The sequence below is a fragment of the Protopterus annectens genome, chromosome 1.part0 (assembly GCF_019279795.1).
Source record: "Protopterus annectens isolate FY-2018-M chromosome 1.part0, PAN1.0, whole genome shotgun sequence".
NCBI classification, from domain to species: domain Eukaryota; kingdom Metazoa; phylum Chordata; order Ceratodontiformes; family Protopteridae; genus Protopterus; species Protopterus annectens.
In genome coordinates, this window is record NC_056725.1 from 104,230,942 (window position 1) to 104,255,605 (window position 24,664).

General features: G+C 41.5%; 1 protein-coding gene across 1 annotated transcript in view; it reads right to left on the reverse strand.

Moving 5' to 3' along the window:
* Positions 1-24,664, reverse strand: part of LOC122814817 — a 405,132-nt gene that overhangs the window by 285,971 nt on the left and 94,497 nt on the right. Inside the window, exon 3 of the mRNA XM_044087134.1 lies at positions 1,049-1,135. Coding sequence (XP_043943069.1) covers positions 1,049-1,135 — 87 coding nt within the window. The remainder of the gene's footprint in view (positions 1-1,048; positions 1,136-24,664) is intronic.

Sequence of the window (24,664 nt, forward strand, 5' to 3'; positions counted from 1 at the left end):
CTTTATGCCTAAAGTGGTTTCTAGTGTGGCTTTAAACCAAACTATTCATTTGCCTACATTTTATGCAGATCCCCAAAATAAAGGGGAAAAGATTTTGCACACTTTAGATGTACACAGGCAATTGCGTTATTATTTGAGCAGGACTAAGGATTTTAGGCAGTCTCAGCAGTTGTTTGTTTCTTTTGCTTTGAGTTCTCAGGGCAAGCCTGTATCAAAACAAACTATTTCTAGGTGGATTGGGTTTTGCATCGCATTTTGTTATTCCCATCATGGCAAGGAGATTCCAGCTGGGATTAGGCCTCATTCCACTAGGGCTACTGCCACTTCAACAGCTTTTTTAAGGGGAGTGGCAACTAAGGATATTTTGGAGGCAGCTACTTGGAGTTCAGTGCATACTTTCTCTAAGCATTACCACCTTCCTCTCTACTCTAAGTCTAGGGCTGGTTTTGCCACAGCTATTTTGCAAGGCATGTTATCAGCTCCTGCTTCCTTATGATTTGCCAGCCTCCCTTACCTCTGCTTTGGGATTCTACCCAATAGTTAGGACTGCAGCAATGTGGAATGAAGAACATAGTACAGTTTTGTACCTACCATAAATGTAGATGTTCGAGGATCCACATTGCTGCAGTCCAATTTACCCTCCCTCCTTCCCTCTGTGTTTAGGGGTGGTTGTGTAGGTGAGGTTATATTTTGCTAATTTTGTATATTTTGTATATATATATATATATATTTTGATGCAGATATGTTGGGAGTTTTTGGTTTTGGCCTTATCTTTTCAGGGTCTTCTGACATCTGGGGCAAGAAAAGACTGAGGATATGGCGTCGGTCATGCGCATTAGTACCCTGACGTACTGACGTCAGTCTAATGCGCCCTGACCGACGTCAGCCATATACTTTGGTATTCGGGCCGACTGGACAGCGGACTACCCAATAGTTAGGACTGCAGCAATGTGGATCCTCGAACATCTACATTTATGGTAGGTACAAAACTGTACTTTTCTTTTCATCTTGAGCAATCATGATATTCATCAATTGGAATCTGTCTTACCTGACCCTAGTTCACAGTATGAGTTATTTAATGCAGCATTCTGAAGGATTTTGGCAAGGCAGTCTTCACAAGTACTGGATTTACAATCTGTTACAAAAACAATGACAAAAATTAGTGTAATATGAAATATTTTACAGTTTCTCTGATTTTGTTTTGTACAGTCATTTTGTGTGTAAAAAATACATATTTTGATGAATGCAGCAAATAGTTGCCTCATCAATTTTGCACATTGAATGCCAATATAATAATCAGTCTGCCTTAGGTAAGCAACTAACTATCCCAGGTAACTACTGCACAACCCAGACAGTCAACACTGTCCCACTTCTACTGTCAAAGAATGCCTTGTCTTTCTGCCTATTCTATCTCTACTTCGTAATTAGGAAGGTCGAACAGAGTTGCCTCACCCTTTCTAAGACAGAACCCACCTTCATCCTGGCTTCCTTCTTTTCAAAGTGGTTCATCAAGACTACCCCCCCCCCCCAACCTCAAAGTTGTTTACTGCATTTATAACCTATAACCTCAGGAGCCTGGAAAGAAGTGGCCCAACTCTACAAATACCTTCTTTAGGGCTATATTCTTTTAGTCATAGTTCTCAGTCTTTGACACAAAACTATCACAATCATTTCTTCATGACATAGTTGAACTGAATGCTCCATTTTCAGATATTAATTCAAGCACTTTCTGAAAAAAAGCAGTATAAATCCAATGGTCTGAACACAGGGCATATTACAAAACTCTGATCCCAACAAAGAATCCCTTCCACCCTCTCTCTACTTACATGCCTATTCTTAACTGTCTGCTAACCTGCCCTGTAGCCTAACTGTTCTAACAACACTTCATAGAATCCAGTCCCACACATACTCAGCTAGGGACTTCCTAATTTGCAGATGATATCCTAACAATATACAGTTGCATAATCTACACTCGAGTTACTCTCCAACTACCTCTCTTCTTCATATTCTCTCCTTTCCTTTTTTCTTTTTTCTTTCTTCTTCTTATGTAAATAAGTACATATATTTTCCTTTTGAAACATTTGCTTCAGTGCAACAAATATGTTAACCTCTGCATAAATGCAGTTTTCTGTACACATTTATTATTTATGTTTAATGCCATGCTGACGTATGTACAATTTCTGTTACTACTCCTGTAAGCCAGACTTATCCTGCACTTGGTCATCTGTGATCAGTGCTCTACCCTGGTAAACAAATATAAATAAGCAAAATAAAATAAAGTTGTTCCCTGTGTTCTTTTAACTTGGAAGAAATGCTTATTTAAATTTTTATTGAATCATTTCATAATTACATTTTGCCTTTTTGTTTTGAATTGATATCTCACAAATATATGCATGCATCTATGTTTCTTCCTCTTGAGGAGCATTGTTTATATGTCCATAGTTTAATATGAGTTCTTTGGAGCTCATTCCAATTGTGTGTTTGTATGCATTTTCATTATTGTTGTTGTTGTTGTTGTCATTAGTGCATTTTGTTTACTGGTTGGATTCTACTAAGTCTGTACCACTTCTCAAGGAAGATATGGGCTGTGTATCTTATTCATCCTATTTGTCACATCCGACTGATTGGTCTTCAAGCAATTTGTTGGTCCAAGCCAGCAAAACTAGTGCTGCAGCACTGAGCTCCTTTAAATCTTTCCTTACCCTTAACACACCTGTAGGAGTAGTTGCCTCAGATCTCATTTTCTGGCTCTAATTTCGGACGTGGACTCTTCAGCAGCTATGTGCTCTATCTCATTTCTATAATATTTCATAGCTTTTCTTAAATGTGTGTGTGTGTGTGTGTGTGTGTGTGTGTGTGTGTGTGTGTGTGTGTGTGTGTGTGTGTGTGTGTGTGTGCATTTTATATATATATATATATATATATATATATATATATATATATATATATATATACATATACATACACACGTGTGTATATTTACTTTTCTGTCTTAACTGTTCATTTATTTATACGTGTTATTGCTAGAATTACACTTTCTTTGATATCTTGAACTCCTTTTAGTAAATTGCAGTCATTCTTCTATTTTCATCTCATAAGGGCTTGGCCTAACCACTTTCCTTTTGTTAAAAAAAAACTCTAATTTTGTAAAAGCTAGTCTTAGTCTTTGATTTGTAAATATTACAGTTTATTATTGTTTTTGCACATGTGTTTCTACTTTTTCATTTTAGGCCATGGATAGTAAGGAAAATAAATTTTAAAAGTATACCCAATAAAGCCATAGAAATCCCCATTAGGACATGCGTTGTCATTGTGTTATGTGTCTTGGGGTGAATCACCTAATGGGTGGCTGCACAGTGTGCAAGGCCTTTGGTCAGCAAGTCTTCACCATGGCAGACTACATAACAAGTTGGTTATTAAAGGCTTTCTGCCTCTAGACCCAGAGGCAGACAAGCCCAAGGGAGAGAGAGAGAGAGAGAGAGAGAGAGAGAGAGAGAGAGAGAGAGAGAGAGAGAGAAGGATAAAGATGAGAAGTCTAAAGTTGGAGAAAAAGACAAAAAATAAAATTCAGATGAATCTGCTAATACTGTACCTGATAAAATATTGGGATCAGAATCAACTGCTTCATTGACTTTGACAAAGTCTTCTGTGTGTGCTCCTACTGTTTTGGAGCTGATCATCATATTGAATAGGTTTCTGAAACATCTCATTAGTGGCAATTCATCTAGGAGGGAACTTTTCAGATTCCCTTCTTGACCTCCTACCCAGTCCTCCAACAGATACTTCAGGTCTTTCAAGGGTACTTTGGAAATGGATTTGGACCACATGATGAGGATTTCCTCAAGGCACAGATAGAGATGTCTTCCATCCACCCCCTCTCTTTCTCTCTCAAGGACTGAATTGGCTGGTCCGTTATCTCTTCTTTCTGCTCCTTCCTGTGATTCCCTTTTGTATTCAGTGGTGTCAGAAATTATTTCTTGTTCAGAACCTGTATCTTTGGTGCTAGTTGGCCCTTCAGCTTCAGATCTTATTACTTCAAATCGGATTCATTCAACTCTAAGAATTTTGCAATCAAATGGATCTTGGGAATAATGCCTTGATGTTGGCACTCTAGTACAATTCCTGAATCCATCCCTCATGGTCCCCTTTTCAGGGTCAGTCATTGGCCTTCAAGACAGTGGCACTTATCCCCTTCTCAGGTCTCTCTGCTATGTTGAGTTTGGAGATCCCCTCATTGGTGCCGTTTACTTCCTCCTTAGCAGTAGTAGCTCCAGTACTGGATGCAAGTTCCTCAGATCTGTCAGAGGTAGGATCAGTCTTCGATGTTATGAGGATGATTATTGCTTCCCCTCTGAGAACCACACTGCAGTGTCTTTTGCTGTTGACTCCACCCCAGGATATCTCTCTCTTTCTCTCTATACCATGACCCAGTCATGCTTCTCAGGGTCAGTGCTGGGGGAGTGACCTCAACAAAGCTGCTCACTTGCAGAACTAGTCCTTTGTGGACTCAGATTCACCTACATCTGATGTCCAGAAGACAAAAGAGGAGGATATGCAAGAAGAGGCACATTGACTACCCTACCGAGTTGGTCTCTTTGGACACAGACTCAGAAAATGAAAAGGGTCCTCTGCAGAAGATCTCAATTTCAGTGAGATCCTGGAACTAATGTGACAGGGGGAATCTTGACCCACAGACCCATTGTCTCAGAATAATGAGGTCCTGTTTAAGTCAATGCACTCAGCAGCCTCTGCTTCTTGGGTGACATTACCAGCAAACCAACTTACTTACTTGGCTATCAGGAGAACATGGTAAAAGCCTCATACAAATGAACATTTTCCTAGAAAACTAGATAAAATCCTTAGATCCCTGAAGGACAGACAATTTTGGTCCAAGAGTCAATTCCATCACTGTGGCAGAAGCAACCAAGAAAGAACTGACAGAAGATACAACTAATTTCTACCTTCTCAAGAAGGACTCTAGGGTGATGGACAGGATGGGAGGAAAAGCATATGCTTCAAGCATCTTTGTCCTTAGGGCTTGAACTACACCACCCATGTGAACCATTTTTAGAAAACTAGATGAATGAAAGCTACTCTGCCCAAAAAATGCCCAGTCCTGACTCTAGGAAACAGCTAGAGACCACCTTGGGCACCATGTTTAATATCACCATCCTCTTCATGCGGCTTATGCAGAATGCAGCTTATGGATCAGCTAGAGTAGCAGGCACAGACATCACCATGAGACTGCCTCCTTGCCTTTGCAATCATATGGACAACTTTAAATCATCCTTTACTAATGTCTCCCACAATGGATCATCTTACTTAGTTAAGAGTGTGAACAGAATGGAAAGATGCTTTATGCTGTAGGTGTCAAATTTGAGACCCTACAATGATCTTACACTTGGCACCAAAATGAGTCCAAATTTCTATGGTTTAAGACTCCTAGCATTAATCCTTAGAATCCACTTTGACAGGGGTAATCATGACAGAGATAGCTTCTTTAATGGACACAGACTCAGAGGTTTAGGAGGTCCACAAAACCAGGGATATCGTGGACCTTTCACTGGCAGACAGCCTAACTGTCCCTGAAAGGCTGCCCACATGCTCCCCTCTTGAAGCAGTCAGGGGTCATCTATCCCTCTTCTCTACTGCGTGGATGGTCATCACCCAAAATTTCTTGGTTAAGAAAGATAATATCCAAAGGCTATACAATGCCCCTTTCCCAGTCTCCTCCCTTGTCTTGTTGGCTGTTTCCAAACATGCCATGCATTACCTCCACCCTTTCTTCTGGTGTTGTATTCCTTAAAGCAATAGCTGTATCCCTAACAATGATTTATTCCTCTCTACTACCCTTCCTGCTACCATTCCTGCTGGTCCCATACTTCCTTACCTTGTATGAAAACCAGTTTCTCACAGGAATTCAAGTCCCAAAGGGCCATACTATCACCCCAGCTGTAAATCTTCCCACCTTCAACCATACATATAATACCGGGTCCTGCTCAATGTCTTGTTCACTCTGTCAACACACCTACCCCTGGCACATTAGCCCTAGTTCCAGACACTACTACAAACTTATAAATAAATTCCTGAAGCTTATCACTAAGTACAAACCTAGCCTAATACTTGGCAGTGACATTCACTCCAACCCTGGCCCATCCACTTCTAATATATACACCCCCTCTACTAGTAACCTAAGCTACAACACTACAATCTATAGACCAACTAACTCTCTCCTAGTCTGTCATCTCAGTATTAGAATCATTAATAATAAGGTACATGAACTGCACGCACTCCTGGTTGTCCACTCCCCTGAGACTCTCTGTCTATCTGAAACCTGGTTAAAACCTAACACTACAGACAAGGAAGTAGTGCCACCTGGGTATAACATGCTCAGGCTGGATCGTGTTTCCAGGAAGGGGGGAGGGGTAGCTATACTCTACAAATCTGAGTTAAATGTAACCATAGATGTAACACATCCACCACAGATTAATAACTCCAAAATTCTTGCAAGTAGATTGCAACTAAACTAAAGTAAATGTATTAATATCATCTGCATGTATATTCCCCCAGGTAACAATATAACTACACTTGAATATACCGTGCACTGGCTATCATGTCATTGCCCCCAAGAAACCCTACTACTTGGGGATTTTAACATATACTGGAGCACCTGTTCCTCAGAATCCCCATCAACCCACATTAACCTGCATGCTTTTAATCAAATCATATCCACCCCTACCAGGCTAGGTAAACCCAACCAAAAAGAAAGCATACTCGATTCGTTTCTCATAAATAGTCACTCCCAGCTGTACACTGCCGGTACCCTCCCCGAAGACCTAAGCAATCACCTTCTCACTTATATAGTTAAGCACAATGCCATTAATCCTCAACAACCCTTACTCAGAAAAGTTAGAAACAAAAAAGACTTTGACCCTGCCGAATTCCAACAAGAACTTAACTCATGTAACTGGTCTATTGTAAAACACCTCCCCTTAGAGGAGGCAGTTGCATACTTTAATAACAAATTTTTTGAGTTCCAAGATTTGCATGCACCTGCTCGTTCAAAGAGAACAAAAGCAAAAACTGCACCACGGCTTTCTAAAGAGATTAGACTCAAAATTACCCATAGAAACAAATTATGGGCTTTATGGCATTCTACTAAAGACCCCCAAGATCAAATTAAATATAGGAAATCTAGGAATATAACCAAAATAATCCATTTTACAAGACAAAAACAATACTATTGCAATTTATAGACAGTAAATCAAAACAATCCTCAGACGTTTTGGGCAGGATTAAATAATCTACTTCATCCTGGACAAACTTCTACCCCCATCCCAGCTGCTACTATTGATAAACCCCCCCAAGGATGTTTCAGATAATTTTAACCAATTCTTTACTGAGACAATTCAAGCCCCAGCAAACCAACTACTTCCTAGCTCCCCTGGTCCTGAAAGTACCACCCCTAGAAACCTACTCTCATTCAGCTTCCAACCAGTGGCCACGTCACTTATCCGTACCTTGATCAAAAAATTAAAACCCACCACACTCTCTGCTTATCAACTCCCCGCCAAGTACCTTCAAAAATCAGCTGATGTTATTGCCTACCCAGTATCAATACTAATTAATCGAACCATAACAGAAGCTAGAATTTCCACCATCTGGAAAATATCCTATGTAATCCCACTTCATAAAGGAGGCAGCTCTACTGAAGTCTCCAGTTATAGACCAGTAGCCATACTCTCTCCACTTGCAAAGATTATGGAAAAATTTATTCACAGACAACTCATGCACCACCTAATCCAGAATCACCTCATGAAAGATACCCAACACGGCTTCTGTCCACACCACAGCACTACTTCAGCCCTATTAGCTTTCACCAACACCATAAACCATAATCACAACAACAATCACATATCCTCTGCCCTCTTCTTGGATCTTTCCAAGGCATTCGACATGGTTGACCACCAACTTCTAATATACACCCTGCAAACATTCTGTCTAGATACTAAGGCCCTTCAGTGGTTTGCATCCTACCTGAATGAGAGACAGTAGGCTGTTCTTTGGCAGAACAAACTCTCTAACCTACTACCCAACACCCTTGGAGTACCACACGGCTCAGTACTAGGGCCCCGCTGTTTTCCATCTTCATTAATGACCTGTATACTGTCACCCCAAAAGTCAGCTGTATCCAATACGCTGATAACTCCACCCTGATCTGCTCTACCACATCTCCAACAGACTTATGGACTGCTACCTAGTCCACCTTTAACACTATAGAAAACTGGCTTTCTGAATGTCGTTTGATACTAAATCCCAAAAAAACTAAAATGCTGTTATTCTCACCAATACAAAGGTCTCCTGCTTTTACCTTTACCATAAATGCAAATGGTGGCACATTAATCTCCCCTGACTCCTCTACAAAACTAATAGGTGTCATTATAGATAACAATCTAAAATTCAAAATACATGCAAACCAATCGATCAAAACCATCAATAAAAAACTAGGGTCACTTTACAGAATAAAAGCCTTCCTAACTCCTCCAGCTAAAATTGCCATAGCTCGCTCTCACCTTCTCTCAACACTTCTGTATGCATCCCCTATACTCTCTAATATAAACAAGACTGTACTTAACAAACTCTCAACCTGCTTTAACCACATCGCCAGGTTTGCCACTGGGCTGCCTTTTAGGACACATCATTGCATCAATCTTAACCAGCTTGGGTGGCTTGAACTACCCAGTCTAATTCAGTATAACCAACTAATCATGGTTTATAAAATCCTTTATAATCCGGGTAATACTCCTGCACTTAAAAATCTTATCACCCCCTATCACAATCTGAGACTGCTTAGATCCTCTAACAGACTACTAATTCAGACAAGCAAAATTAACAATGCAGCTGGTGACTCTCTATTTGCAAACTCTGTAGGCACATCCTGGAACTCACGTCCAATTGACATTACTTTACTCTCCTCCCTCTAATTTAAAACTAGACTCAAACATCATCTGGCACTAAACTGGCTATGTCATTGTATCAAGCCTGGCTAACTCTCTTCTAGATTGTGTAAAATCTATTAATCAGCTACTGTTTAATTTACCCTTGGCTTTCACCAGGGTTTAATTCTAACCTGTGGAACATGTTTATTATTGTTTGCTTATAGGTTCATAGGTTCATACTAGGCTATCTGCCCGAGGGCATTTATAAGCCTAGCCCATAGTTTTGTGGCTTACGCCACCCCTTTAGTTTGGAGAAACTATGCCCATTATTTTGCTGTGCCTCTGTCGAGCAGTGACACTGAGGTAACCCCTGGGGGTGTATCTGCGATCCCCCATCCATTGGTCAAGATTCCTCTTGAACAAGGCCAGCGAGGTGCTCTGCCTCACATAGACCGGGATTTTGTTCCACAGCATAGGGAGTCCTTGGGTGATGAATCTATCCCTCCAGCACGTCCTATTAATAACCATGTCGAGGTTTAAGTCTCCCGCCCTTGTGGCTCTGAGGGATCTAGATTTTTTGAGATGAAGCATGTTCATCAATTCTGGGTTTGACATGGCCTTGTATGTCAGGCATAGGTCACCTCTGAGCAAGCGGTAAGCAACTGAATATAACTGGAGTTCTTTCAGTCGGGCAGCATAAGACAGATTTTTGAGACCCTTTATCCTTTTGGTGAGGAACTTTTGTGGCCTCTCCAGCTGCTGCAAGTGTCGGGTCAGATACATTCCGAATGGGGCATTGTACTCGATCATTGGTCTGATGAGTGATGAGTACAGGGAGACTATGACTTCCCTTGATCTAGATGTGAATCCCTTCATGATAAGGTGGGCAATGTAGAAGGTCTTCCTAACTACTTTAGCAATATGGGTGTCGAATGAAAGGCTACTGTCCACCTGGGTTCCCAGGTCCCTGATAACTTCTTCTGTGATCAGGGATTGCCTCCTATATGGTAGCTAGGGGTAACCTTATTTTTCCCGAAGGGTATGACTATGCATTTCTTGGCATTTAACTTTAGGCCATGGCTCTGGCACCAGTTATCCGTTTCTGTGAGACCCTTCTGAAGGATATCTGTGTCGGATGTGTTTTCAACTACGGCGCCCAGTTTGCAGTCATCTGCAAACTTTGTCAGCCATAACCCTCCTATGTTTGCTTGTACTTCAGAAAAGTAGATGCCAAACAAGAGTGGGCCCAGGACTGAGCCCTGTGGGACACCACTTGTGACAGGCTTTGAGTCTGACATGGCGCCAGCAACTCTGACCCTGTGGGTTCTGTCACTCAGCCAGTTTGCAACCCATCTCGTAATGTATGGGTTTACATTTAAGTTGATGAGTTTATCAATGATGCCCAAGTGGGGTATTGTATCGAAAGCCTTTGCCAGGTCTAGGTAGGCTGTATGGACTGCCTTTCCTTCGTTGATGGCCTTGGTGACTGTTTCGAAGAAGTCAACCAAGTTTAAGAGGCATGATCTGCCTTTGACAAAGCCAAACTGGGTTGGATCCAAAGTCTGCAAATTCCCTATGTCTTTATTTATGAGATCCATTATGATCCTCTCCATGGCTTTGCAGATAAGGCTTGTCAAGCTAATGGGACGGTAATTTCCAGGGTCGGTGGAGACACCGCCTTTGTGGAGTGGGACCACAGTCGCTGTGCGCCACTCCCTGGGTACATATCCGGAGGTGAGACTAAGATTAAACAGCTGTCCTAACTGTGGGTTTAATTCCTCGTTGAGTTCATGGAGCACACAGCCGGGGACACCATCAGGTCCCATGGATGCTGTGTTCTTTGCCTTGGAGAGAGCAGTTCTCACCTGGGTGTTAGAGATGTTTGGGGGGCTACAATCATTTGGTATAGATATCTCTCCTTTAGGGCAAGAGGAGGGGAGAAGTTTGCACTGAACCTGTCAGCCAGTATGTTGGCAATGTCTGTAGGATCAGTAATCTTCACATCATTTTGAACTAATTCTGAGCATATCTGGGAGTTTCCTCCTAGGTTTCTGACATAGCTGAAGAATGCCTTATGGTTGTCTTTAGAGTCCTTAGCTATTTTTTTCTCAAAATTAGCTTTGGATGATTTTATGAGAGCTCTTAGCTTTTACTTATAGTGATCAGCGGTGTCTTACCTTTTAAGGATTTTGCTCTATCTTGTAGTAGCTTTCTCCTTTTGTTGTAGAGTTTGTTTATGGCTGGGGTCCACCAGACTGGACGCTTGCCTTTGGTACAAAGAGTCTTTGTTTTGCTTGGGATTGCCTGATCCATGCAGCCCTGCAGGTGCTGGTAGAAGGCATTTGTAAGTGATTCAGTGGTTTGAGTAATGTTTACCGCCGGCTCAGGGGCCTTAAAGGAGATCACAATAGTCTTTAGAAGTGTGAAGTCGGCTTTCGAGAAGTTCTTTACTGTGGTCTTTTTCATTTCGGGTGGGGGCGGGATGAGGACCTCCAGCGAGATTAGTTTGTGATCTGATCTCACCAGTGAGGGGTATACTTCCGGTGTTGAACATTGTGCTCCCATGTTCATGATGATGAGATCAAGTATGTTTTCTCCTCTTGTGGGGATGGTGACTAGTTGTTCCATGGCATTTGAGTTTATGAATTCCAGGAACTTTTGGGCTAGAGTGTTTGGGCTTGAGTAGTGTTCCCAGTCTATATTAGGGTAGTTGAAGTCACCTAGTATTATGGTGTTCGGAGATACATTTATCCCCTCCAGTTTTTTCAGGAAGGCCATATGAGGTTCCTGAGTTTGCGAGGGTGGCCTGTAACATGCTACAAATTGCAGAGCAGTCTTGCCTATGGTTAATTGCACCTGGATGGTTTCCGATGCATCGTGCGTTGCCACCAATCTAGAGGTATGGGTGTCCTTGATGAAAATGGATACCCCTCCTCCTTTCTTGGTATTGTTCGGGTTTTGGGGCCGGAACGCATGATATGAGGTAAAACCTGATAGTGCTGGGGTGCTCTCAGGAGCCTTGAACCAGGTTTCTGTCTCAGCACAGACACTGTACTCTTTGTCAAAATTATAATGTTTTTTGTTTACCTGGAGCTTTTCTCCCCAGGCCTCTGCTGAAAATGGACATGCATCCAGTCAGACTACCCCGGTCAACAAATGTAAAATAAAATAAATAAATAAAAATGCCAACCCATCAACAAAAAGCAACCAGAAGAAAAAGTCTTACTGTCTCTCTCCCTCTTCCAAGACAAAGACCCATCCAAATGCCCCCACCAGATCAGGAGGGTCCAGTTTGTACTCCACCTTCTTTGTGGTTCCAAAGAATAGCATTGAACATTAAACCAATCTTGGATCTAAGCAAACTAAACCAATATGTAAACAAGACTCCATTCAGAAAGGTCTTGGTGCAAGTAATTCTGCCTTGCTTCCAGCAAATAACTGAATGTGCTCAATAGACCTTCATGATGCTTATCCTCACATTAAAATAGCCAAAGTTTCCAGAAGATACTTACACTTTTACTTGGGGAACAGTCATTTTCAGTTCAAAGCCCTGACTTTCACACCACAGTCCCACCCTGGTGATCACCAAGTACATGTCAGTGGTAGCAGCTCACATGAGGCTGCAAGTGATTTGCACATTTAATTATCTTGATGACTGGTTTCTGGCTGCTACTTCAAAACAGTCCCTCACCAAGGCCAGAGACTACTTGATTCAGCTTTATCTGTCCTTGGTCATCTCTGTAAACTACTGGAAATCAAATCTGCAACCAACTCAAGCTATTCTTTTCATAAGATGCCACCTGGACACAACTACATGCATTGTCTCCCTTCCCTCAGGAAGAGTTCAGAATTTGAAGAATTCAATTCAAAACCTCCTTCAAAATGTATCTCCACTAGCAATCCTAGTCCTTCAGGGCAAGTGGGGTAATGGCTTCTTCCATTCTTATGGTACCTCTGGCCCAATTCCACATGAGAACACTACAAATGCTACTCAGGACACAATGGTCACACATGAGATAATCTTTCTGTACCATTATAATAACCCACATTTTTTGAGTCCAATGATGTTTGGTGATGATTAACTTTTTCCTCCATTCTCCTTGGAAGACCTTTTCTGATTCCACTCCATTCTGTGATTTTTACCATGAATGCCATATTAGGACAGGATGGTATAAGGTACATGGGCACAGCAAGAAGCCGACCTTCACATCAATGTCCTGGAGATGAGAGCAGTCCTCATTGCATTGCAGGAACTATAGGACTTCTTGCTTCCAGTGGTAATTTATTTTCAAACCAACAACATGACGGCAGTCTGTTATATCAGCAAGCAGGATGGAACCAGGTCCTACCCCTTATGCTGATAAGCCATGAAAGTACAGCAATGGGAGATTGCTTCACATCACTTCTTGATTGGAACACATATTCTCAGGATGGCCAACCATCTTGCTGACAGGTTCAGCAGATCAATCCTGTTGCCTCATGAGTGGGTTCTAAATCCAGCAGTGACATGCCATTATTGGGAATATCCTTGTTGTGATCATTTTGCCTCCAAGACAATATCAAGTGCGGCAACTACTTTGCCCTGATTCCCCTAAAAGGACAGTCTCCAAAAGATTCTGTAATCAGTCAGTGATTCCTCTCTTTCCCCTAATGTGCAGATTCATTTAGAAGGCAGACATGCACAAAGCCACAGTGATCTTCATTTCCCTTTGCTGGCCCAGGCAAGTCTGGTTCCCCCTACTAAAGCTTCAGATCCCCCCTGGCTATTAGATCCCAATAGGGATCTACTTTCACACCCCTCTGGATTACCTCACCCAGACCTGACCTACCTTAAGCAGATCCAGATCCAGCACTATATGAATTAGGCAGTTGCCTAGGGCCCATTGGCTTGAGGGGGTCCACCAGGGGCTGCCACGACTTTTAATTTTTAAATAAACATTTAAAAGCCAAATTTTTTTAAGAACACATCTTAATATGTGTTTAGTACAACACATGCACTGCAATGGGTGATTTAAATGCATGTATATTTCTCAGAGTGTTTGTTTCCAACCTTTTTGAACAGAGTGGAGAATTTGGAATTGCTGCAGCTGCTGCAGTCCCTTTTTAAGGCACATAGTGCTGCTAGACTGGGAGATGAACATTCCAGGTACTCAGAGGTTATGTGTGTGAGCTTTTGTGTGTGTGTGTGTGTGTGTGTGTGTGTGTGTGTGTGTGTGTGTGTGTGTGTGTGTGTGTGTGTTTTCAGAAGCATGGGACAAATAAGTTAGCAAGGAGGTGTTTTGAAATATGAAGACACCAAGTACCTTTAAAACATTTTAAATAGAGTTTGAAGTCCAATCTTTCTGACCTCCTGCATTCCGAAATATTATATGTATATCTATATGTCTATACATCTATACCTATCTATCTATCTATCTATCTATCTATCTATCTATCTATCTATCTGTCCGTGTGTGTGTGCGTGTGTGTGTGTGCATGTGTGTGCGCACGTGCAAGTGCATGTATTAGATGCCAGCCAAGATCATCAGTGCAAGCACTAGCACTTTCAAGTGCTATTCAGACACTTGCTGGAAATGGTTGTAAACAATGTGGTGAACAAGGCTGAAGAAGTTTATTTATTTATTTATGTACTATTTCTTTATTAGCATTTGTTCACTGGGAAAGTCCAACTGGGTCATGGCAGGCCCCTTTTCAACAGAGGGAGAAAAGCTCCAAAGCTAATAAATCATACACAATGTCATAAAATACAATACAAGGCAAAGCACCACAATACAATACAAGACAAGATAGCAGATGTGCTGAGGCACTTAAATGCAACCTTCCTAAACTACAAATATCACCTAGACCTCATGCTGAAAAAGCTATGCCTCAGCAAGCCTAAAGGCACTTAGAAACTCTTAATACCACACATACAGTCACTTTTAATGGAGCCTAAAACACTACGCCCCTAAGGCAAGAAAACACACTTCTCAGGTTTCTTGTCATAGGGAATTCCATAATGAGATATACTGATGCCCTTCTAACCAGGCTGAATGAGGAGAAGATAGTGGTTATTTAATTCTCTGGAGCCATGATCCTTCAAGTCACATATGCACTCAAGTCACTACATCACAGGTGCCAGTGTGATTCCATCATAGTCCAAGTAAGTGTAAAGGACCTGAGACATATTGGATTGGACTATATGACGAGAGATGCTATGGAGTTCTCAGACTATGTATCTCAGGCTGGTATGAGCCTGGCATTGAGCAGCATACAACCATCACTAAGGATGATGTCACAATATGAGCAAACGATGACTGATTTTAAGAGTTGGCTGTCTTTCTGGTGTCATTTTAAATGGATTCAGTGTTTGTCATCTTGAGAAGACATGGTTGACAGACCATGTTGCTTTGTCAAGGATGGTCTGCACTTGTCCCCTTTGGGCTTTCGAATACTGGCTAATATGTTTTCCACCCCCCCCCCCATAGTGCCTTTTTTTAGACAATGCCAAATTGACAAACCTGCCGACATAGCAAAATCAACTTAAATGAACTTCTTGTTGTTACTGCTCAATGCCAGGAGTCTAAATGAAAACTATATTCCCTCCAAGCCATCTTGCAGTTACCAAGACATGGTTTAAAGTGGCAGAGGGTACCCTTTCAGTGCAAGGTTTCAGTGCCCTCCACATTTTTAGTTCAGTAGTTGCACAAATAAGGGCTAAAAGTGGTGGTGTCTTGATATACATCAGTAACAAGCATACCTCTACGCTGGTCAAATAGGATGACACATTGGAGCTTCCCCATGTGCAGATCACCATAGAAAAAATCATGTACCATATCCTAGCTGGCTATAGGTCACCCTCCATGTCCCAAGAAGCTTACAATGAATACTTGGATCTACTGGGCACACTTACTATTCAACTTAACACCCTACTCATGGGATGCTTTATTTACCCCTCTATAGAGTGGGAATTCTATACGGCCTCAAATCTACAGGCACAGATATTCCTGGATTTCATAAATACAAACACAGTTGATCAAATGGTGAATACGCCCATTACAGGCTCTAACATACTGGACCTCATATTCACAAATATGGAAGAATGTTGCACCTCCCTCCCATTGTCCTGTTCTCCCTGGTAAGGTCTGACCATAAAGCTGTCTCCTTTGAAATCATAGTGAACTCCATACCCAGTAAAATCAGTAACAGTTAGGAATTCTTCTAAGCAAACTACCTTTCATTAGATGATGGTTTGTCAAACTTCACTGCTCATCCAAAGCCCCAAGAACACAACAGCCTGTGCTGTATTGATCTCAGAAACTCTGTACAACCATGGCAGTGGCTGCATAGAGACTGCTGTACCTACCCAAATTAAACAGGATATACAACAAAAAGAAAGAAAATTATGTTAACAATCAGGAAGGGTAATTCCTGTGAAGATAAAAAAACTCTCTCTCATCAAAGTAAATAGGTAACTAGGAGTGTTAATTAGGTCAAATAAAGCCAACTTTGAGGTTAAGATAGCCTCCCAGATAAAATAAAACCATAAGACCTTTTTCATCTATGTCAGAAACTTCAAGGGCAGTATACAGCAGTGTACAGAACTGGTGGTTAATGGTGCTATATTAAACCTGGTGATATAGCGAACTCCTTAGTGGACAAATTAATTTCCAATTTTATTCAGTCTTACTCACAACCATTCCCAAGAAACACTCTCAAACATAACCCCTCCATCTATAACTGGGGAGCATGTATCTATAACTGGGGAGCATGTACTAACTGTGGTTGTTAAAGTCAAGAACACAGTCTCAGTGTACCCTAAAAACATTCCTGGGATGCCTCCTGAACAGTCTAAAATATGACTTATCAGGACCCGTGGAGGCACTATTTAACTATAGTCTTAAAACCGGGTTTGTTCCACAAGAATGGCAGACTGTGATGGTCATTTCTCTTTCATAAGGGAGGACCTTCAACAGTGCCTGGAAGCTACAGACCCATTAGTCTCACTAGTTTTACTTGCAAAGCCATGGAAAGAGGCATCATGGAAATTATGACAAAGACATAGGAGGCCTTCAGACAATGGCTCCATCCCAGTCTGGCTTTGTCAAAAGAAGATAATGCACACTGAATCTTGTGGATTTCTTTGGAAAGGTCACTAAGGCAATGGAAGAGGGGAAAGTAGGGTATACTGCCAACCTATTTCTGGCTAAAGCATTTGATACAATACCCCACACGAACATTGCCAACAAATATATGGAACTAGGCATAAACCCCTTTATAACACACTGAAGAGCCAGCTGGCTTCTGGAAAGGATCCAAGAAGTTAGGATTTGTAAGCCCATCTCTAGAAAGGGGACAGTTACAAGAGGAGTCCCTCAGGGCTCTGTGTTTAGCCCACTCCTCTTTGGCATCTACTTCTCAGAGGTTAAAGCCAATGTCAAACGCCTCTAGCTGATCAAGTTTGCAGATGCTTGCAAACTGAGAGCAATCATTGAATCCACCCAAAGACCTTCAGGAAGGTCTGACACAGACAAATTTCCAGTGTCAAAGTCATGGCTTAAAACTCAGTACCAAGAAATCCATTATAGTACATTTTGGTAAGATTGCCACCTTGGGTAACTACATCATCAATAAAACACCCCTAAAAGTTTATTTACTAGTCAGAGATCAGGGAACATATGTAGATAGTAATAATCAAAAGAGGGGGGCAACACAAGCATAACTCAGAACAAAATAACAACCATTAGACTGAATATATTGTGCTGAATACCTGACATGGCCAACTATCCTTGTTTGAAGGCACATTGTGTTTTGTCGTTATAAAACAATTTAAGACCACACTGAAGGTACTGTGTATGTCCTGCTAGAGTAAAGCTAGCAATAAGCATGATATGCAGCTATTGCAAACTGTTGCTGAATGACACAATTTCTTTATTTACTCTTTCATACATTACCATTTTATATACCTCCGTTTAATACCTATAGCTCTATATGGTGCCTTGACAGTCTTTGGTTTTATACTGTGGTAATATGTATTGCAGCTTAATAATATTTTTCTGTTGGATCATCATTTGTGAAATTGTCAGGGTTGTTTCATTCACTGCAAGTTAATTCTATTTAAAGGATCTGAGTAATATTTTGGGTTTCGACAGCTGTACCCTGCTTCCTTTCTCCAGGAATAGAATTCAGTATTTTATGCTGATTAACAACATTTCACATACAATCAGACTGCAGGAATTAGGGAGCTCTTATATGGACTATGTATATTTTTTATTTTACTTTATTTTATTTGTATTTGTATTTTGTTATTTATGTATGACTATACTTTATCATACCAAGAGTAAAGCCTGAATAATTTACACCTGTCAAGTGATGCAACTGAATGCTGAATGTTCAGCTGCGAGTAAATCCTGCACTAACTCACAGCAGGGATGTTTAAGAATTACTTAGTTGACTTAAACAGGATTTACTTATGGTGTGTCACTTGACACAGCAATGGGAGGTGGTGGGGGGGTCGGCTACTATATTTGTGACAGTGGCAACTCACCGTGCACCACCAGCCTATAATGGCCAGAATGACAGGTTTTTAGCAATATACAGCTCTCCTCTGTAGAGCTAGATAAAAGTGGAAGCGTATATGAAACATACATGCTTCTTCCTCTCAATGAAGCAACAACTATGAGTCATGAGTTGAGCATAAGTGGGGTTTGTAGGCTGCTTATTGAGGTCTTAAGCTGGCCTGTTCCCTATTGTTAGATTCTTAGTACAGGGGAACAAATGGGCTGAAGACGTTTCACGGCAGGAGCAAACAGGATCAATGGATCTAGCCTAACCCTAGGTTGCCTGTCTCACATCTCCAATGCAATAAATGGCCTGATTCAATCCTAGTGGAGGGACCATCAGGCAAGTCCTGAGGAGGTGGGGTAGGATAAAAATTGAATAAATGGCTACCTGCACCAGAAAAAGAGAGAAAGAAAGAAAGAGAGAGAAAGAAAGAGAAAGAAAGAAAGAAAGAAAGAAAGAAAGAAAGAAAGAAAGAAAGAAAGAAAGAAAGAAAGAAAGAAGGCTCAAAAGACAAACCCACCACCATAAATAGCACAAGTAACCAAAAACTGAGGGTAATGCTACTCAACGCCAGAAGTCTAAACCTCAAAATGCACGCACTCGAGGCACTCCTCAATATGGAGAACACTGACATCTGTGCAGTAACAGAAACCTGGTTTAAGGCTCCTGAGAGCACCCCAGCACTACTAGGCTATAACTCATACCATAACGTTTGGCCACAGAACCAGGACTGAAACACAAAAGGTGGGGGTGTATCCATATTCATAAAGGATACCCATACCTTCATGTTAGTGGCACAGCACAATGCATCAGAGATCATCCATGTGCAACTAGCAAGAGGCAAAACTACAATCCAAATTATAGCTTGCTACAGATCACCCACCATGGTCCAGGACCCCCATTCCACATTTCTGGAGACACTGGGAAATATGAAGTTCCTACCAAACACCCTAATAATGGGTGATTTCAATTACCCAAACATAAAGTGGGAGAATTACTCAAGTACTAACCCCCTTGTCCAACACTTCCTAGAATTTATAAACTCGAATGCCCTGGATCAACTGGTCAACACCCCCACCAGAGGGAACAATATATTGGACCTGGTCATCACCAACATGGGCAACCGGTGTTCCACAACGGAGGTCAACCCCTCGCTGGTTAGATCAGACCATAGACTAATCACTCTGGATATCCACATTCCGCCCCCACCCCCAATCAAGGAAACCACCATGAAAAACTTATCAAAAGCAAACTTCACGTTACTTAAGACCGAGGTGGAAAGGTTCACCGCCCCCATGCTAAAGGACAATGCTGTCCAAGCTGCTGAAACCTTTACAAAGGCACTCTATGCGCATCTTCAGGAATGCATGGATCGTGCTATCCCAAGTAAAACCAAGATTCACTCCTCCAAGAAAAGGAAATCAGTCTGGTGGACCCCTGCCATAAACAAGCTATGCAACAGAAGGAGGAAACTAGTACAGAAAAGAGTAAAATCACAAGAAGGCAAGACATCTCTGATCAGTATCAGCAAGAAACTACAATCCCTCATTAAATCATCCAAGGCTAGTTTCGAAAGAAAAATTGCCAATGACTCCAAAGATAACCACAAAGCGTTCTTTAGCTATGTCAAGAACCTAAGTGGAAACTCTCAGATCTGCTCTGAGTTAGTGCAGAATGGCACAAAATACATTGAACCGACTGATATTGCCAACATTCTGGCAGACAGGTTTAGTGCAAACTTCACCCCCCCCCTCTCACCCCCTAAAGGGTCCATAGCCATACCAGAAGAATGTAGGGCCCTGTCAATCACCGACACACAGGTTAAAACAGCCCTATCCAAAGCCAAAAACACAGCTTCAATGGGACCGGATGGTGTCCCAGGCTGTGTCTTACAAGAGCTCCAAAATGAACTAACCCCTCACCTAAACATACTGTTCAAACTCAGCTTCTCTACAGGCTACATACCCACAGAGTGGTGCACAGCAACAGTTATCCCGCTCCACAAAGGTGGAGCCACAACGGACCCCGGGAACTATCACCCTATAAGCCTGACTAGCCTGGTCCACAAGCCTATGGAATGCATCATCATGGAACTCATTAACAGGGACATTGGGAACCTCCAAACCTTGGATCCTTCCCAGTTTGGCTTTAAGGGCAGATCATGCCTCCTAAACCTGGTGGACGTCTTTGAGATGGTTACCAAGGCATTAGACGAGGGAAAGGAGGTCCACACAGCCTACTTAGACCTTGCAAAGCCTTTGGACACCATTTCCCATTCTAGTATTATAGACAAGATCACCAGCTTGAACATAACCCCCCACTTCAAGAGATGGGTTGCCAACTGACTCATGGATAGAACCCACATGGGGAGAGTTGCAGACTCTACGTCCGACTCTAAACCGGTTACAAGTGGTGTCCCCCAGGGCTCAGTCCTAGGACCCCTCCTGTTCAGTATATACTTGTCAGAGGTACAGGCAAGCATAGGAGGACTATGGCTGACCAAGTTGCAGATGACTGCAAACTAGGGGCCATAATTGATTCTCTGGCTGATACAGACACCCTCCAGATGGGTCTCACTGAGACAGATACCTGGTGTCAAAATCATGGCCTCAAGCTAAAAGCCAAAAAGTGCATAGTCAACCCCTTTGGAAAAAACAAGGTACCCGTGAGCTACCACATAGGTGGTAGTCCTCTAAATACAGAAAATGTAATAAGGGATCTGAGGACCCAAGTAGATAGTAATCTCTCCTTTGATAATCATATTGCCAATGTGGTTAGAAAATCCTTTTATGTGGCCCACCTAATCACAAAAGGGTTTGCATCTAGAACAAAAGAGGTTATTGTGCCTCTCTACTCATCACTCATTAGACCCATCATAGAATACAACGCCCCATTTGGGATGTACCTTACAAGACACCTGCAACAGCTGGAAAGACCACAAAAGTACCTCACCAAGAGGATTACTGGCCTCAAACAGATGTCCTATGCAGCCTGACTCAAGAAACTCCAGCTGTACTCGGTTGCATACCGCTTACTCAGAGGTGATCTCAGCCTGACATACAAGGCCATGTCCCACCCAGAATTGATGGACATGCTTCACCTAAAAAAAAAATCAAATCCCAGAGAGCCACACGCTCTAGAGATATAAACCTCACCACAACGATAAATAGGACATGCTGGAGGGATAGATTCCTGTCCCAGAGACTCCCCATGCTTTGGAACAGGATTCCAATATACATCAGGCAGAGCCCCTCACTAGCACTCTTCAAGAGAAACCTTGACGGGTGGATGGGAAACAGAAAATTGACCCCGGGGATCACTGCAGTGGCTCTGTTGGACAGAGGTGCAGGGAACTAATGGCTCTGCTGGACAGAGGCACAGGGAACTAATCTAAGGGGGTGGTGAAAGTCAACAAATTCTGGCTAAGCTTATAAATGCCCTTGGGCAGATAGCCTAGTACTTACCTATGAACTTAAGAAAGAAAGAAAAGAAAAAAAACACACATTTTTTGTTATGCAGAAAGTTTCACCATACAGAAAAGTACACTCCACACAAAATGTTCATGAGTGAAATGGAAAAATACAATCATCATAGTTCACATTCCAATTGCGATATGCTGTTTATGCATGTGCTCTAGTGTACTTTAATGAATGCTTTAGCTTCATATTTTGCCATTTTTATGATCCAAGTTTTATGTAATGCTGATAGGTTATACATTTGTATGTCTCAAATGTTTGGTCTTTCTGTTTTGTATGGTTCAACAAGTGTCATTGTGCACCTGAAACCCCATGTCATTTTTTCTATTACACTTCTGATCCCATTACCTTTGGTTATGGAGTACTTATCTAGTATTGCCCCATTCATTCCCCCCCTTATTCTCTGAACACAAGGACTCAATGGGAAGCAAGGGCTAAGGAGAATGGCTATCCTTCAGCAAGGGTTTAGGAGATGCTTTTGTGCACTAATTCCCTCTTCTCTGTCTTGGCTGGCAGACACAGGGGGATGCTTGTTTTGCTGTGCATCAAAACATGCACTTTTGCATATTCACTTTGCATGCTAGACTGCAGTACACTCCTTGGCTGGGCTAATAACCTCCCTCAGTTTCACATTTATGGTGAGAGTATACATCTCCACCAGTGAGATGTGTATCCACCTCTTTTCCTGAATGGGTGAGATGATGTCATTTGCTGGCTCCAATCCATCCAATGTTAGGTCCTCTTGCACTCACAACATCTGGGACATAATAAGGGCTTATCTCTACATTTCATTACCGCATATTATTTCTAGCATTCAATTGCTGTTGCAAGGAAAGACAAATGGTAAATGTATGTCATACTTCATCCATGACAGCACTGATTTCCTTGTGAATGCATCTACTGATTCTGTCTCCATGAACTGAACTTGAATATACTGACAGATAAACAGGTTTTAGGCTGCTGTTGTTGGCAGTTGCATTGATGCATTTATTCTTCTGTCATATAATATTCACTAGTTCTTCTGTTGAATGTGTTGCTTATATTTAATGTCTGTAGAGCTACAACCTGCATTTACATGCATGCATAAATATTTTGATAGATTACAGATTCTGATTGAGGTATTCATTGTTCTGAAGAGCGCCTACTGTAACCTCAAGCCTCTGTTTACTATTGTCTAGTGTTCTTGCATTTTTAGACTGCTGCTTCAGATTCTTGGCCCATAGTTCTGCCTTTAAAGTAGTTAAGCCTTATGTCAACCATAACTTGAAGGCCATCTTGGTGGAAGTGATAGTCCAGAACCTTTCTTGACAAGCCATGCTACTAGTTTTTGCCTTCTAGCTGTCAAATGCATATATTTGATAAAGCCTAGCTACATTCAGCCTAAGGCTCCACCATAAATGGACAACTCCTGATGTAAGAAGGTAGGGAATGGCTTACCTGTTAATTTCTGAATGCTGTTGTTAAATAAAGCTTAAAAATCTGTGTCACATTTGGCTATGTATTTCATTCAATATAATATTCAGAGAATCTGTATTCCCATTCATGCAGCACATCAGATTTCCCTGATTTGGCAAAACAGTCTAGAAACAAGTCACCTACCCCCTATGTAAAGGCTTAATCTAGTCCAGCAACCCACAGCTGTTTTGCTCCTTGATTGTCTTGCAGAAACTATTTATAGGAATTTTCATGTGACAAATAACATGTAATAAAGGTATAAAATACCTAACCTGCATAGAGTAAGAGTCTTTCCATTCTTCTACCTTTTCTAGCCACAGACAGTGTACTTCAAAGCTGTTGATACTGAAAATAAGGGATACCTTGTGGAAATGTGGAGTTAAATAACACAAATTATTTTGGCAGTGTCATATTTCTCAGGAATGGTGGCTATGGTCTTCCAATCCATGCTACTACAGATATGCAAAACAACAACAAAGTAATCACACACACATGCATACACACAGATAGAAAGATATTAATGTAAATAAATGAAGTTTGGCCTTAATAATGTGCAGGAAAATGTACACTGCTGGCTTGGAATATGGGCCCATACCTACTACACTCAGGTTCCGCAATGCACAACCTATGTATAACTATAGGCCCAGGTTTCTCATACCCTTACACTACTTCATTCTGAATTTAGTATCTTGCAGTCATAGCTTATCCACTATAACTGTAATTTGATTACAGTATTGCATACACACACACGCACACACGCACACACACACACACACACACACACACACACACACACACACACACACACACACACACACACACACACACACACATACACACACACACTAATTCTCCATTATAGATGAGTGATAACCTCCAGTGCTATAGCACATTCCTGGTTAATGGTAATGGTACCAGCAGCCAAAACTAGACCTCAGTTACAATTTGCTGTTCATCTGTTTAAACAAAGCTACTCAAGGGAATGTTAACTGATGGTAGTTTCACTGAGCAGTATTTCTTTCTTTTAGAGGCTGAAGCCAACATCGCTGCACCATGATATAGCACTACATTTTTCAATAATCATTTTTTATTATTTTTCACAACCATATTACAAATTCACACATTATATACAATATATACAAAATGCTTCCATTGGTTAATTTCACATATATATCAACCTCATGTATTGATCAAAGGTACAGCACTCACAATCAAAAGGAAAATAATAAAAAAATCCAACATTAACAAATC